Below are 17,966 nucleotides of genomic sequence, written 5' to 3' on the forward strand. Positions count from 1 at the left end.
ATAATATATAATTGTTTATATTAATTATTCTTAATTGTTAATTGAAATTGTTTATAAATTTATTATTATAATATAAATAATTCTTAAATAATTATATTTTATTATTTAAAAAAAAACAAAAAAAAAAAAATGGCGAAAAATACTTGAAATTAATGGCTTTAACGGTAATGAGAATGAAACAATATGGCAACTGCTACAGCAAAACACCGCTTACAATTGAAATATAATGAAGTGTTAAGCATTAAAACATTACGAGAAACATGAATTTGAATAAATAAAATAAATAATATAGTAAATTTTTGTTACACAGCCTAAAACTCATTCAAATAGGAAAAAGTTGTGCCATTATATAATCCCTTACGTCAGTGGTATTCAATCTATGGGTCGCGACCCGATTTGGGGTCGCGAAAATTACCTTGGGGTCGCACTGTTAAAATGTTTGAATACCATTGCCTTATGTGATTCCGTATGGTAATCGAACCCAGTAACTTGCCGAAAAATTTAAACAATTAATTTTGATAATTTAATTTGCATTAATAGTATTTCTCAACCGGCGAAGAAGCATCAACAGCGGATTACAAGCAGGGATACAATGATTTGTTGTGGCCCTAAGCTATAATATACACACGCCCATCTCATCTGTAAAAAATGCAAGGCCCTATGCTGTAGTTTCATAATGAGAAGCCTAAGCTGCCATTTCTTTATGTGCATCCAACTCGATTACCACACAAAATCGTATTAAGGAATAGTAAAGTATTGAGTATTCTATACTGGAACATGTATTTGATATTATCCGTAATATGTATATTTTTACTTGTTGTTTAGTAATAATACAGTATATAACAGTATATTTACTTCACAGTTTATTTCTAATACAGTTTCGCTTCTCAGCCGCTGCTTATCAGCAGCGGCTGCGAGTAGTGAGATGAGGCCTTATACAGAATTTTGAGGCTCGTCTATGTTAAAATTCCTCTCTATTTGGGTTTATAGAAATATATATATATGTTATATATATATATATATATATATATATATATACAGTTAAACCTCACTTACGAGGCCATTCTTCGGGGCATACGATTTCTGGCCCCGAAGAATGGCCTTAAGTGAAGTTAATTTCAATTCTGTAGTGCTTTAAACAATGGATTGAATTTAGGAACACGGGAATATCCTGTTCTGTTGACCACGTAAATGGGGATAAATGTTAACTCGGGATGCTTCCATCTTGTCCATTTAAATGAAATGGCCAGTGGCCACCAAGATGCCGTTTGATTTATATTAAAACTTTTGATAAGGTGGCCACATAAGGAAAGTTTTACTGTATATATATTTACTACAGACCTATCAAATAAATTGGATGAGAATATATTTCTCTAGAGATGGATTTATTAGATTTAAATCGAGTTTTAAAAAACTTTATTTTTGGAATTTTGTTCTTGAATGTGATTAATCAAACTACAAAAGAAAATTAGTTTTTCTTTTGTTATTTATTTTATCGTATTTTTACTTGCTCGGCTGTTATATATAACAGAAGGAAAGTATGGCGATCGGTCAAAAAATGACTTTCCCCAAGATTATTACATTTTTGAACAAGGGACACCTTAAAGCGCTGAGAAATGCAAAAAAAAAAAAAAAAAAAAAATCGGGGGTTTCTCTGTATGTAGGAACGTTAGTGTGTATGGGGGTTCACTCTGTTTGAAGCTTAATAATTCCTGTACTTTTTGTCGAAAATTTTTGAAATTTTGCAGGGAGGTTTGTTTATTACGGAGATTGATGCTATTAAATTTTGGTAATTAAAGGTCGAGGGAGTGGGGAGATAATACAGGTCGTATGTACTCGTATCTCCAGTATAGTCGGATTTAATGACGATTTTACTTATTAGCATTTACAATTTTTTTTTAAAATAAAACCCATCCCTACTCTCAAAATTAAGCTTTTTGCCATTTTATAATACTCAAAAAATATAACAACAGATGGCGCCACCAAATGTTGCCGGGAATGTTAAGCAACTGATTGCTGGATTTTTTTTCTGTATGTATGGATGTTTGCGTGTGGGATTCTGTTCGCCCACTTTGAAGCTTAATTAACTGCCGTGTCTTTTATCGAAAATTTCTGGAATTTTGTAAGGAGGTTTGAGTATTAAGGGATTGATACTATTAAATTTTGGTTGTTAAAGGTCATGGGGTGGACAGATAGAGGGGGTGATGTATCATATCCTAAGTGGGAGTAATGAACATTCTTGTTCATTAAGCCCAATCTTTGCCGGGAAAGTTACTCAACTCATTGCTGGAATTTTTTTTTCTTATCTATTAAAATTATATTTAAGACATTTTTCGTTAATTAACTTTATTTTCATATTAAAAATTTAAAGTTAAACATTTCATTATACTTAAATTTCTTTTTTGTTTGTTTGTTTCTATTCTTACACTTGACTCTGTTTATCTGAACTTGAACACCTTTGATCTGCTCTATTTATTTTTGAAGCGATTAAATCGTACGTTTTGCTTACTGAACTTGAACTTTTTCTTTATTTAATCTTTAAATTGACTAAATAATTCTAATCTTATCTATATTTTTAACACCTAGGGTGGACTAAAAGTCAGTTAACCATGTTTTGTATATTCCAGATATACTTGTGAATATGATTCAAGAACTGAGTTCAGTAAAAGTTGGCAACGTTGTTGACAGACTTTCCGCGACATTATTTGTTTTTTTTTTTTTCCTCTAATAATTGCCACCAGTAACTTCAATCTTCAGGTCGTTCTGGAAATATTAAAGGGATTAGAGCCGTATCTCCCGAGCTAATGGTCCTATTTTTCTGAAAATTTCTGTAAACATTCCCCCTAATACATAAACCTCCCTATAAAATTTTAGAAGTTTTCGACTAAAGACACAGGAGTTATTAAGCTTCGAATTGGGTAAAGAAAATCGTGCCTCTCCGCACAAACATCCGTACATAGAGAAACCCCAAATTTTCTTGCATTTCACGACGTTTCAAGGCCCTCGAGACCAAAAATGTGCCATACTCTCCCTTTGTTATATCTCTCCGGGAGAATAAAAATCTGGTTAAGTATTTGAATAAAGCAGTAATCTTTAGTGTTTAACCGACTTTTGTGCCATCCTTTACATAGGCGAACAGTCAAACCGGCAGACATAAATCTACAGAAAAGTGTAATATTAATTAGTTAATAGGTAGTTATAGAAGTACAGCTTGTGTTTCCCCCGTAGCGTTATACTATATTTTCTAATAGACCAGGCCTGGCCAACTCGCGGCCCGTTACGTTAAATTGTGTGGCCCGCTAAGCGATATTATATAACTATTAAAACTTTTGTTTCCCGTTATGTGTATACCAAAACAATTAAATAAATGAAAATTTGCGTGTGTCAGTATTATAATGTATTATAATGCGCTAGTGCGAATACGAACTCTTGGTATAACAATAAAATCTTATTCATTTTGTATTTGTTTTACTTTTTCAAAAGCATGTTTGCCTAAATTGTGGCCCACCGTAATGTTACGCGTGATCAAAGTGGCCCGCGAAACAATTTGGGTTGGCCAGGCCTGTAATAGATCATAAAAGTAAGGCCTGAGAAGATCGAAGTTGATCATAAATGTGGATCAATCCCTCTTCGAAAGCTATAAAAATGTATAAATAAAATATTTTCTATTAAAATAAGCTTTAATTTATATAATGTTCACACTTTTTTACATAAAAGGCTACATTTTATCTTGCCAAATGCCTCTGTCGGCTCACTTCTATTTGATCCCTTATAAAAACTTTAATTTTTTTTCCGAAATACAGTAAATACGAGAATTTCAAGCTACACGTATTTGTTCGTGTTAATGGATTATAACTGATAACCAGGCCCTATCTATGGTGCAGACTTCACTTTTAAGGGAGCTTTAAAAATATTTGTTAGAAATTATTCCTTCCATTGTATTTTTTGTGTATTAAGAATATAATTTAGCAACTTATAATCTTACCGGGGTCTTATTTATATTTGCTATAAAGTACAAGAGGTCCTTCCTCCTTCAAATAGTAACAAACAATGCGTATTAACTGTTTCTAAATACAGCGAAGGCCCTTAACAAGCCTGAGGTCTTAAGAGCATAAGTGTAAATTTGACCCTAAATCTTATATCAAATTGCTGCTGAGATAATGAGCCTGCAACTCAGAATAAAGTACTTCACAAATATTGTATTTCGTAACGCTTGATAATTAAAAAAAATAAAATAAAATTTTCTTCGCTAATATTTTTTGTTATATAAAAATTCTCATTTTATTCGCATCATATTCCTGCATTCATCAGTGTAACTAAAACGATTTTAGTGAGAGATTCCCGAGTTACAACGTGAAAACTTACATTCATCCCTGCACAACTGTGGCTACTAGAGCCGTGGATGAAAAGTAAACTCTTAGATATTGTATATACCAGGGGTGGCCAACTTTTGTGCACATAAAATCTACTTTTTATCGTAAAAATGTGTCGCGATCGACTTGTTGTCATAGGTATAGTCTAAGTGGGGAGGGGGAATTGTGAAATACATGCTATGTTTATACACTGTTTCAGTACGAAGTGCACTCACTGCTTATGAGTCGAGTCATAACTGCATGCATACAGTTGCATTCAGTTACAAATATAATACATTAAGTCAAGACATCACTAGTGATCGACCAAAATTGGCTTGGTCACCGGTCGATCGCGATCGACTTGTTGGCCACCCCTGGTATATACGACTGTACAAGTGTCACGTTCAAATATTTTTCCCATACTTATTTCATTTCTCTCGATATTTAATAAAGTAACGGGTCTAACTCAATCGTCAGGGACCCACTAACTTAAATGGGAGACATGATACCACCATTATTGTAAGTTATATGACAACATGACACATGCCAAGAGGGATGCCTCCCAGGAGGACTTTCCACGGGAAGATGACCCCTATTTACATGTTACTTACGTAAAGAAAACACAGAAAACTCCACGTGGTGAGCCGTTGCGATTCGCGAACCCACTACCAACCACTAGTTTCTATCTCATAAAGCAAATAACAACAGAGTTTCAGCTTCACTGCCTAACCTCTTAAGATTTTTATTATGGCCGGAATTCACAAAAGAACACTTAAATTTAGTAAACATCATAATAATTCTTCAGGCCTGTTAATGTTTATATTATATATGAAAGCGTAAAATAATTTTAAATGTAAATTAAATTTACAGTAATTATAAATTTATAATCGTCTTTAATTAAAAGAGTAAACGAGAATTTGCAACGAAACATTTCAAATTATAAAATCGACCAATTACTTAAGCGATCGATATGACGTAACCAGTGGCGTAACGTAGTGGGGGCGGCAAAATTTCACAATAAATAATAATAATGCAATACACCTGTACAATACACAATAATGATGACTGTTCTTGCCGAAAAGTTCTTTAGAATTACTGTATATTTTAGTCTTTCAAATTGAGATACCTAAATAAGGGGGCAGCGAATTTTCCTCTGCCCAGGGCGGCTGACACCCCCACTACGCCACTGGACGTAACAACGATTATTTTAAATCATCCAATAGGCATAGGTAATAATTTTAATTTTACGCAATCGACAAATCATTGGCGCGCTCGATATGTACGTAACAATAGCCAGTTTGATAACATCCAATAGGAAACGAAATAAGTATTAATTTAAAATTTTAAATCTAAACCTTATCTAAATCTGAGATATGAATGAATATTTGGCAACCAATCAAATGACGAAACGTTTTACTCAAGCATAAATTAGATAACAGCCTTCGGGAAGATTAAGAGTAGACTATTATCGGTAAGTGAAAAGCGCAGTAAACGTTGGCAAATATGAAATAAAGTAAAGCATTTAAACTCATATCAAGTAAACAAACGGCGAAAATGGAACTTTGTCACATCATGACAGAAACCCAAAGGCCTGTCAAGAACTGATGACGTTTAAGATCATGTGATAGAAAACTGTAAACGTCTAGCTCATCCTTTTTTTCTTATTATTATTATTACTACTATTTCCCGGTTGTTATATAACAGAGTTTTTAGGGTGGTTTCCTGTATATGTATAGGGACACAAATTTGTTCACCCACTTTAAAGTTTAATAACTCCCGTGTATTTTGTTGAAAACTTCTAAAATTTTGCAGGTAGATTTGTGTATTAGCGGGAAATGTTTCTAGAAATTTTCAGGAAAATCGGGCCATTGGTTCCAGAGACACGGCCCCACCTCCTCAATATCTACCGAACCGATCTGAAGACTTAAAGATAATGGTAGTTATTATTAGGGGTGAAAAGAGGTAACGAATGGCGGGAAAATACGATAACAACTTTTTTGTAAGCAAGAAATGAAGGCAAAAGTCCACAAAATGGCTGCACGTAATAATTTATAAATTAATTTAAATTTATGTAAAGCAGAATAGAGTGTTTGCGTGTTTTCCTGTTAATTTCGAAAAATTAAGCCCACTTAAGCGATTTTTAAAGTGTTTTTGCCTAAGGCAAAACACAGATTTTCCAAGTTGACATTTCTGTATTGATCTATGTTTATATGGTTACTCTGTGTTTACATGTTTCTGCTTTTTCCCCAATAATGGCTCTGTAATGTGTCTTCTTTTAACCTTTCAATTGTTATCCTTCAGGAAAAAATCTCTTAATTTATTACCAGTTTTCTATACTTTTAGAATAATAATAATATATTTTCCTTCCACGAATAATAGATTTTAACGTACGGTGATGCATGTACGATATTCGTATATTGTTGGGTGAGGCCTGTTAGAAGCGAGGGCTCTACCTCTCTCAATAAGCCATAAGATATACGAAGAAAACAAATAAAGCTACAATACTCATGAACTAATTTATACGGTTAATAAGCCATATTTTGGAGGATTAGTGTTTGAGTCCCGAGCCAAACGGCCCCCCGGATTCCATTACGTCACGGGTTTCTATCGCAGGCTTGATTTATAGAGTTAAACGGGTTGGTATGGGAATTATTGAAGAAGAAAAGAATTACTTCGGAAACCGTTGTGGAATATAATGCAGAGATTTTTCTGTTATTACTGTTATTTTGTTACACTTCCGACTCACATATTTACTTCAGTTTCCTTCAGTAACTCGTACACGTATAGATTTTCAATACAGCATCAATATTTCACGCTTACACAAGAAATATGAAGAGATAAAACGAAATTTTCAATCTTCATAGATCAACCGAAAATTTATGGTTTTATGAGTAAAATATTGAGAAGAATAAGGCGGTCCACTCAGATATTATTAATATCCTCGTCCTATATAATTTTTTTATACATATTTTATAAGGGGACAAAACATTAGCATTAAGAAAATAACTTGCTACTTATAATTAAGACAATTTAATGACATAAAAGGATTTAATGGCATCCTTTATTGTAATTTGGCACGGAAAAGAATTTTAAAAGAATGTTATTAACTTACTTAATAAGAGAATTTAAATATAAACTCAAATTTTCCAGATAAAATGTGGAGAAATGTAGATAAAAGGATTTAAAAAAAAAAGAAGAGAAAGTGGCATGTAGGGTGAATGACAGCGTTAAAAGTGAACAAAAGAAAGTGAAAGAACAGAAAACAAAAATGTTATCAATGGGATTATCCTGTGACGAAAGAGGACGGATGAAATGATAGATGTTGTTATAAAAAATTCTGTATATACTGTATATATATATTAAATAATAGAAGAATTTATAAACTGAAAGTTATTAAGGCGCCGCTCTAAACTACAAACCTCTTATTGACACACTAGAGACATATAACTCAATACAAACAGACATCTTTTCAATTAAAGCCATATGACTCAATACAAACAGAGCCTCTTATCGACACAATAATCAAATCACAGGAGCGCTATCCTATGAGCAAACAGGGCAATTGACTGGGGCCCCACGAATCTATAAGGCGCCAACGAAAGACTTGTAACTCAATACAGACAAGGCCTCTTATCAGCACTTTTCAGAAGAAATAAACGCTTTTTAGGGCCTGTCACAAGCGAGCAACTCTTCGAGGCCTCCGGTATATTAAAAATAGTTCCTATCACAGAGACTTTTATGATATTAAATTTTAAAAATATATATTTAATTAAATTCTGATATAAAAATAAATGTAATTTTTATGCTATTTTCCATTTAAATCTAATAATAAGACTTTTAAAATAAATTTTTAAAAATTTTCTTTTTATATTTAATTTAAAATTATAATGAAATTTTTAAGTAATTAAAGAAAAATCGAAGAATTTTATAATTTAAATTTAAAACTTTTCCTAAAAAAATTAATTAAATAAATTAAACTATCAAGATTTTTAATCTTTTTTTTCAATTTAATTTAAAAATATATTTTAAAAAAATTAAAATTAAATTAATGACTTAAGAACTTACGTAGAAGCGAATTTACACGTAAACACAAAAACTGATGATGTCACTAATTTTTCTGATGACGTAGTCGGCAACAATTGAAACGTAACGAGAGCACGTGAAATTTTTTAATAAATTTTAAATGCGAAAAATGCAAATTAAATTTTTCATCAGTGGCAGTTCTAAATGTAAACTATCCCTAAGGCCTCACGAATGAATAGTTTGATTTGATGGGCCTTTTTTTAAAACTCCGCTAAGCGGGCTCTTTTTTATTAAGTCCATTATGGGTTCGGCAAAGCCCTAGATGGGACGACCGAAAATCTGGACGGACCACCCCCGAAAAATTCTTTTAATGCTTGGTTTGATGGGCACTGTCATAACCTATGAAACCATACATGGGCGATCGGCCCACGTTGGAAAACCTTTATGGAAACTAACACCTATTTAAGTGTAGACACGTAAATAAACCCGGAAAACTCCTGATGAGGCGCAAACCAGTGCTATCAGTTTCCAGTGGTTTTATTCATTCGGCCACTGGTGGGCCTCGCGAATGGAACGGTCCGATTCTGGACTTCAGATCGCGCCACAGGCAGAAATAATAATTATTGCCTTATTGTCCTTATTTCGATTCTTAATATATTTGTCAACTTAGACATTAATTATTAATAGGACTGTTAAACTGGTGTTAAGTATTTATGCAAAATTGAGTAAAAGTTCTTATAGAAAACAGACTTTCTTTAACAGGAGGTTCAATAAAGAAAGTCTGTTTTCTATAAGAACTTTTACTCAATTTTGCATAAACACTTAACACCAGTTTAACAGTCCTATTAATAATTAATGTCTAAGTTGACAAATATATTAAGATTAAGGCAAAAATAATAATTAAACACCATATTTTTAAATGTTTCCGAAATCGAGAGGCTACAAAAATGATCGCTGTTTAGGGCCTTTCAAGCTGCAGTCACCACTGTTCTTTACTATTTTTGAAAACAAAATTTTCGATCGTAATGACAGTTCTGAAAATATAATAAGATAATATAAACTGTTCCTAGGACCTCCCACGTGGAAGGCGCACGCTCTTAGCTCCCAGCGCAGAGAACAAATCAAAATACTAATTAAAATAGCAATGATTTTAAACGTTTCTGAAGATAAAGGACTTCTAAAATGACTTCTATGTAGGGCTTCGCATGCTCTAGATTCGCCACTATTCTTCCGACAGATTTAAAAGTGAAATTTTCGGGCGCATTAAACATAAATCATCGAAAAAATAGAATTTTCTATCATTAAATTTTCATCTGGAAGGCGTACATATTTAAAATTTAAACAACGGCAACGTCATAAAAAAAAATGGTATCGAAAAATTGATGACATCAAAACAATGACATCACGAATTTGTTCGTATTTATTCTAAATCTGTTCAATCAACTTTTAGATATTATATTTGAATTTGAAACTTGATGATGTCATTTCTGAGAGTTTTAAAGGGGAGGAGAAGAAACGGCAATACGCCATTTTTAATCAATACATTTCAAGTTTCAAGAAGTATCTAAAGTTAAAAAATAAAATAAAAAAATGTTTGCATAAAATCAATGGTGCACAAAAATCAAATCATCTTTTCGTAGGTACATCAAATAAAATAAAATAAAAATAAAAATTTAAATTCAAAATAATTAAAAAGTGAGACACATGGTAACTGTATTACTTTCTTATTGGTGTCATTAAAGTACGTAAGAATTGATGACGTCATCGATTTCGCATTACCTATTTACATTTTAAATAGGAAATAAATTCAAAAATTTCTATTATTAACCGATAATAATGGATATGTTTTAATTTTCAAATATTTAAATATAAATAAACATAGTCGTGATGTCATCAATTCGCGTGTATTAAATTCAACACGTAAAAAAATTTCGAAATTTGAATTTTAAATACGAAAACGCCTTATTTGTTTTTTCGCTTTTGCATAAAATATGAGCACGGACATTACACAGTGTAAGAAAATATTAAAAATTTAGAATAATAATAATAATAATAATAATAATAATAAATAAAAGCAGTTCGCTAATTTGTTAAAATATTTTTCAAAAATCGTTAAAGTTAATCCCTTTGGTTAGTTTATTAGCCGTGTAAAGAGGAATTGCACGGTAACGAATAATTCTTCCGTTTAGGCAGGTTCTCGTTTTATTCAGGTTCCGTTTTGGACAGATTTTACTGTATTAGATTAATTTATATTCCTCTCCTTAAGTAATCACATTAACTTATTCTTATACAGGTAATCAAGCGTGATGCTTACAGAATATTTGCTTACGTATAGTAATAAACCTATAATTAATCGATTATTATAGTACAGTAAGAAACTCATTATCCTGAAAGCTTTTTTGTTTTGCTCCTTCCGCCTTGTGAGCAGAGTTTTTCCCATATCCATCATGGGATGATATAACGGTAAGCAGCCTACCGCTCTTGGGGATCCGAAAACAAATCCTGAAGGGTTGGGAAACCCCAGTAATTTTTCGGGGATTGACCGCCTTCTGTGGGTCTGATCGAAGTAGTAATGAGTTACTGTAAAAGACTCTTTTAATGTAATTAAAAAAAAAAAACCTTCACGAGTTCGACCAAACTCACAATAGAGGCGGTTTCGGGTATAAGCAACTTAAGTTTTTGAATAGGGCCTCCTATTTTAAGAAGCCCCACACGTGCACAAATGTCGATACCCGGTCTTACTCCGGTATTTGGAATCTAGTACTAACTACTATGCTATACAGTACTCTGCAGAATGTTAAATATCGTTGCTACAGCTTTATATTATATAAAAGGGAACCGGCCTAAAGTCCACATTTGTCTAGGGTCTTTAGTAACTTGTAAGTACACTGATCATGAATATTATTATTTAATAATAAAAGTTCTTGTAGCCTATTTTTATATCCTCTTATAATAAGCTGTCTAGAAACCGACTTTTCCTTCGATTTCCTTCCATTATTCAACTTAAGTTCTTCGACTAACAAGTGCATTATCACCTGTTATTGAAAATGAAAAAGCCTCTACGTTTAGGATCTCCAGATTCCAAAGGATTTTGTGCTTCAAAGCCAGTGAATCATTTGTAGGTGGTTGGGGGTTGGCGCCTCATCAGCGAGTTGCTTGAGCTTTCTACATGTTAGTAAACCACCTAAATAGGGCCAGTTTCCTATAGAAAGGGTCAGGTTCACATCTCGCCAGTGGGCAGGCCACATGGAGTTTTGCTAGTTTTCTTAACGTTAGTAACATGTAAATAGGGGTCAGTTTCCTATAAAGTCCTCTCAGAGCATCTCCTCTTAGTAAATCGTCCACATGTCGCGTTGCCGTGTAAAAATAGTCCAATCCAAAGGGATTTGTAATGTATTCTTTACATTAATATATTCATAATGTGCCAAGACATTAAATAATTTTCGTAACGTTTACTTTTCTATTTAATAAACACGATTGGTTAATTTAAAAAATCGACTACGTCATCAATCCGCGAGGAGCAATACACACAACTTTTAAAATTAGTAAACATAAAAAGATGACGTTTTGCTCTCTTCTTATTACCCATCAATCAGCGCAACGGATTCTAATTTACGTCACAGGGATTCGAGTTTAAATTTGAGATACGTAATCGATGACGGAATTATTACGTTTCGTCGGCTAGCACGCCATCTCGAACAATTAAATTCCGATAAATACACAAAATTTAAAAGCATTTTCAAACGATGGCAAGTAGAAAAATAAACATGTTTACACGTCGAAAATCCGGAAGAGACGTCTCTTAAAATAACAATTCAGTAAAATATGAACAAGAGGAGGGAGGGAAGAAGGAAAAAAAAAAATGTGTCCAATTTCCGACATATCTTCGATTTTCAATTGAATAAAAAGAGAAAACAAATCCCATTTTCTTGTACGTATATGTATCAGCGATGCCGTTAGTTTACCTGGGTTGAATGTCAGTGAGTCTGCATTTTGATCGATTAACGAAGGGATAGAGAAAAGGCATCAGGTCATTCACCTTTATACCTGGTAGTTCGGGATTTCATGTGAGAGGGGAATAAAACCAAAGCACGAGAGGGAAAATTGTTCGTGCTTTTTTGATTAAAACCAGCAAAATCTTGTATAAATTTAACTACGATAGTTATTTAGGCAAACAATCGTTTAGTTTTATTTCTTCCGGTGACCTTGACCCGGATTCCCAAACATGTCGTCCATTATAGTTTAGGCGTCTCATCGGCCCCGCTGAGCGAACGAGAAAAAAATTTTTTTAATCAAAAATTAAATTATCTCTAAATAATAATTTGAAGAAAATTTTAAAATCCATCTAATGAAATTTTATGCCTACTTCGGAATGGAATTAGACGAAATATTCGGTTATTATTATTATTATTCAGTCATTATTAAACGGCATCGATATTCAATTTTTAAATTTTATTAATAGCAAAGAGTGATATGTAATTATTAATTATAATTGAATAAATTATATATCTATATTTTCGCTAATAATTGCAAATATGTCGTCTGCTTCGTTAATAACGGACAACGTTCAAAATGTCATTAGTCAAAAATGACATCGATTTATTCTTCAAGAAGGAAGCGTTTAAATTATTACGAATATTCATTAATATTTCAGAAAAATATTTTAAAAATTTATTATAATTGAATAGTTTCACTTTATTTCATTTTCCCATTTCATTATTACGACCCATGAGAATTGAATATAGGAAAATAAAGTTATATTAATTATTTTATCTTTTTATATAACATTTGTTTAATTTTTTTAAAATTATTTTCGATGTTTAAGATGCATAATTTTTCATTCTGTTAGATTAAAATTTATAAATATAACGTTAAATATTTTTTAACCAATTATGTTCGATTATTATCTGTGAACGGAACTACAATTATGAATTTATAAAAATGTTAAAAAGCTATTGGTCGAAAATTTTTAAAAAATCTTAATTGATATTAAAACGAAATTTTAATTTAAAATTATCATAAAGAAAATTTCGATTTTTAATTCCTTTAATTAAAATTTATATCTAGTTAATTATATATTTATATGTTTATAACACATTTTTCCCTCAGGATTTGGATAAAATATTTTTTATTATTTATAACAACAAAAATTCTTTTACGTCAATAGAAACATTTTTATTGACAATAAACAAAACTTTTACTCAATTTATTACAAATATTTTAATCGCGAATCTATTCAAGTGTTTGCTATCCCGCACAAAAACAACTTTCGAATGCTATTGGTTAAAATATTATTTAAAAAAAAATTATTTACATTATAAAGAAAAATATAATGAAATTGAATTATAAAATAGTTTTAAAAATTTATATATATATATATATATATATATTATTATTTTTTCCATGAAAAATTAAATAACTTTTACATGTTAGACATTGAATTAAATTTTATTCAATAAGAATTCCGCCTTTTTAAATTTAAAACAATTTTTAATCAAATATACTCTACAATATTATTTAAAACTATTTGTTTACACAGAATTTATCAATGCTCTGATTATAAATTTAAATTACTGTTGAACGTGATAAGAAGAAAATAACGATGCGCCGCTATTTACTGTACTTCTCTGTTATGCAGTATTTTTACAGTTTTCGCTGTTAAACGTGACTACGTAATAAGAAAAAAAAATGATGACGTGACACTGTTTACTGAATTTTATCTCTGTTAAACAGTATTTTCGCAGTTTTCGCCGTTAAACGTGGCTACATAACAAGAAGAAAATTATGATGCGCTGCTGTTTACTGAAGTTCTCTGTTAAAATTTTATTTAAAATACTGTATAACTTTTAAAACTTCCTCTTAAAAGCAATATAAAAATCTAGTTTTGTCTCAGACAAGCATAAAAAATTTATAAGATAATGGCTACCGGTTCACAATATATATGTTGTAATGATAAATCTTTATATATAATAAGTTAGAAAAAGACAATGATAGAGAAGGGAAAAACTTTATTCTTTTCATATACAGAAAAAAATTCTCCTGTATGTCCAAATTACTTTCTCCTCTTTATAGCAACCAATAATAAAAATAACGAAAGGCTACTGATTCGAAAATAGTACAATATGACGCGAATTAATTGCGTTTACGGCCATAGAATACGATCAAAAGCACGCTATAACTGAATTAATGCTATTTAAAATATCTTTATTATATATGCCAATAGATAACAGTACTTAAAATGTCTTTATTATAAATGCTAAATCATAAAATGGCATCATTATTATCAGGTAAGTGCCGAAAAATGATAAATTTTAAGCGATTTTCAGATCATAATTTTACAATACTATTAAATAAACGCCTCCATTTTGTATTAATATTCATAAGTAACATAAAATTTTATCAGAATTTATAAATACCTTCCACGGAACTTTATTGGATATAAATTTATATTATTTAATTATTCAAATTTTAAGTTTATTTATATTATTATAATTTATTTTAAAATTTATATTCGTTTATTTGAAAATTATATTTGCAGAAACCAATTTTGAAATCGATTTTTCGAATTTCATCCAGTAGAAACCGATGTTAGAATATTATTATTTTCAAAATACATCTACGTTATTGGTTTAAAATTTGAATTTATTATATTTAATAATCAATCGAAATTATATATCTAAAATATTAAATATAAAAAATATTGAATAATTATGAAGTATTGATATGTAATTTTTAGGTGCTAAAAAGTTTAAATTTTGGGACGAATAACATTTTAAAGTTTTAAATATTTGAATTTAATAATATCTAAAATAAACTTTTTATATATAAAACTATTTAATTATTATTTTATAGTTATTAATTTGTATTAATCAATTTAGATAAACGTTAAATTATGTAAATATAAAAATTACAGCTTCGCATGCCAGACAATAGCGAAGTCATCAATTCTATTGGTCAAAATAAAGTTGTTGAACAAGTTAAACGTTTTTAAATATATTTTGGTAAATATACATTAAAAATAATAACAGAAATTTTAAGTAATAATAACAACTGTTAATAAAGTATTTTTGTTAAATTAAAATTTCGACCAATGAAACGATAATTTGCTCTCATTTTCATGAACTATTATGCACTTCATATTAATTGCTCTAATATGGTTAATGTTTCGAGAAATTAAACTCCTTGATGTGAGAAACATTTGGAAGGACAACTATATGATCAGAATGACGTCATCAGTAATTCTAGAATATTATAAAAGTTGCCAAGAAATTCTTTGCCAGAAGGGCTCTTCTTCTTTAATCCACTAATATTCGAATACTATAATTTTGTTTTTTTGTCTTTTATTCGAAAAACTCAGCATTTATCAAGTAAAATAAAATAAAAAGCAGCGACTCTTTAAACAAATTAATAAAACATCGCTTTATATAGAATTTCCTGACCCGGCGTTCATCGGTGTCATTGATTTTTTTCCTCTAAAAATGCATAAATTTTTGCATTTTTTCTACTTATTTCATGAATTTACTTGTAAATTAACCATTCCTCGAGAATTACAATGTTTATACAGTTCAATTTCAACGTAATTCCTTATTAAATAGGAAAAACCAAGTATACAGGCAGTAACCGAAGATGGAAGTTTTAACCGATCAATGACATTTTCTGTTCTCTCACCTGGCTTTTTAATCGATAAACCACTTATAACGATATGGATGAACCCAGACAAATAATTACTTTTTATAGCAAAAATTCAATTTTATTTACCTTGACTTAACGGCGCGAGTTTATCCCGTTTATATAAAGGCGCGATTAATGGAAGAGCCACAATTAATAAATTCTCGGGCTTAATGAAACTTAAAAATATACCCTCAACGTGACTAGAAGGTAAGCAGATCGCGTGCAGGGACTCGAGGGAGTAATTTACCTTGCGCTTCACTCTTCCATTCATGTTACAAAGCGAGAGAGGAGGTCAGATCGGGGATACTTAACTCAGATTTTGATCCCTCAACAGGTCTGGGATCGCTCTGTAAGTGCATGCAGAAGTTGTGGAGCGGGTAGGGTAAAAGCAACTCAAAAAAACAATAGCCTAGCAATCACTCACCTGGAATTCGATGCGGAGCAACACGTCGTATTTTCTTAAGAGACTAACGTGTTTGGCAAACTTAGAAAACTCCATGGGTTTAGAAGGCAATAATCCTTCAGCTTTTTCGGCTTCTGCAGCGGGTAACAGACCACTGTTCAATAAAGACAATTGAAACCTATTCAGCGAATTAAAATTCGTCTTAGATATATTCTCGTCCGTGAGGGAAGTTTTAAATTTCCCTTTTTTCTTTGACATTTTCCTAGAGTTACTATTAATTTCGAATTCTTCCAGTTTAAGGAAGTAATAAATAAACGGAAAATAAAAGGAGGGGAGAAAATAAAAAAAATCGGTTCAACGTGCAAAAAAAAAAAAAAAAAAATTCACGTGCAATGAAGAGGATGATCTCTGTAGAGAGAAAGGAGTTGTCACCGGCTCTACTACACGCTGTAGTAGACGTTATGTTCTACAGAAGTGTTGCCCACTATAAATAGAAAATTCTTAGCGATGTTCCAGGCAAGTGTTTCAAGCATGCGTGTTAGTCGGGCTCGAACCAAGCAGAGCGAAGGGAAAGTCGTATATAACTCTAAGACACGGAAACTTTGGATATTTAAAAGCTCGAACAATCCCTACCGAGATGTTTTCTAAGCGAAAATTTCGCAATATTAGTTAATTGATGTCGTGATGATGGCTTAAAACATTATTAGCGATTTGAATTTTTAAATATCCCGTACGTCACAATTGATTGCACGTCACCGCTGATGTCACGGCTTATAAATTATAGTTCATTAATCGATCGATAGGTGTCGGTACGCTAATAATGTCTAGTTACGTAATAATGGAATTGTGTAATAAGAATTCCTAAATACTTTTACGTGTCGAGGTCATATTATTATTAATATACAGTTAAATCGACCGGAAAATTAAGTTTTAATCGTTTTAAATTGGTCACGTGAACCATTTTTAAATTTCTCGGTAATTTGCCATCTTGTTGAATGAATTATATTAAAACGAATGCAACATTTGCTCATTTCTGGTTATTTTCTACGCAGAATTTTCTAAACTAAAATAAATTCGATAAAATATTGATATTATATCCGGCGAATGTCTCCAAAGAGATTGATTTGAATCATTTATTCGATTTTAGTTTGTATATATATATATATATTTCTCATGAATAAGTCATTGAAAAATATTTTTATTACATCAAAATTTATTCTAAAATATTTCTAAGCAAATAAAATGCATATTTTTTTATGATATTGGTAATATTATAATAATATTTGACGTTATTTAAATTATACCAACAATAGATGGCGCTCGTAAAAATTAAACGTATATTATTTTTTAATAATTTAAAAATGTATAAATCTATACTTAAAAAATTATTTTAGCAGTTAATACATTTATGAAACATTTTTAATAATGGAAAAATAATAAAGATTAAAGTATATATATAATAAATTTTTTAATAATTTATTCCTTAAAAAGATGCAAAACAAAGAAAAAGCTCCATC

At 30.8% G+C, this 17,966-nt stretch overlaps 1 protein-coding gene across 1 annotated transcript in view; it reads right to left on the reverse strand.

Moving 5' to 3' along the window:
- Positions 1 to 17,024, reverse strand: part of LOC136969084 (receptor-type tyrosine-protein phosphatase kappa-like) — a 35,824-nt gene extending 18,800 nt beyond the window's left edge. Inside the window, exon 1 of the mRNA XM_067263179.1 lies at positions 16,471 to 17,024. Coding sequence (XP_067119280.1) covers positions 16,471 to 16,707 — 237 coding nt within the window. The 5' untranslated portion in view covers positions 16,708 to 17,024. The remainder of the gene's footprint in view (positions 1 to 16,470) is intronic.
- Positions 17,025 to 17,966: the final 942 nt, after the last annotated feature.

Source organism: Centruroides vittatus, unplaced genomic scaffold (assembly GCF_030686945.1).
Source record: "Centruroides vittatus isolate TY-2023 unplaced genomic scaffold, ASM3068694v2 contig_17, whole genome shotgun sequence".
NCBI lineage: Eukaryota > Metazoa > Arthropoda > Arachnida > Scorpiones > Buthidae > Centruroides > Centruroides vittatus.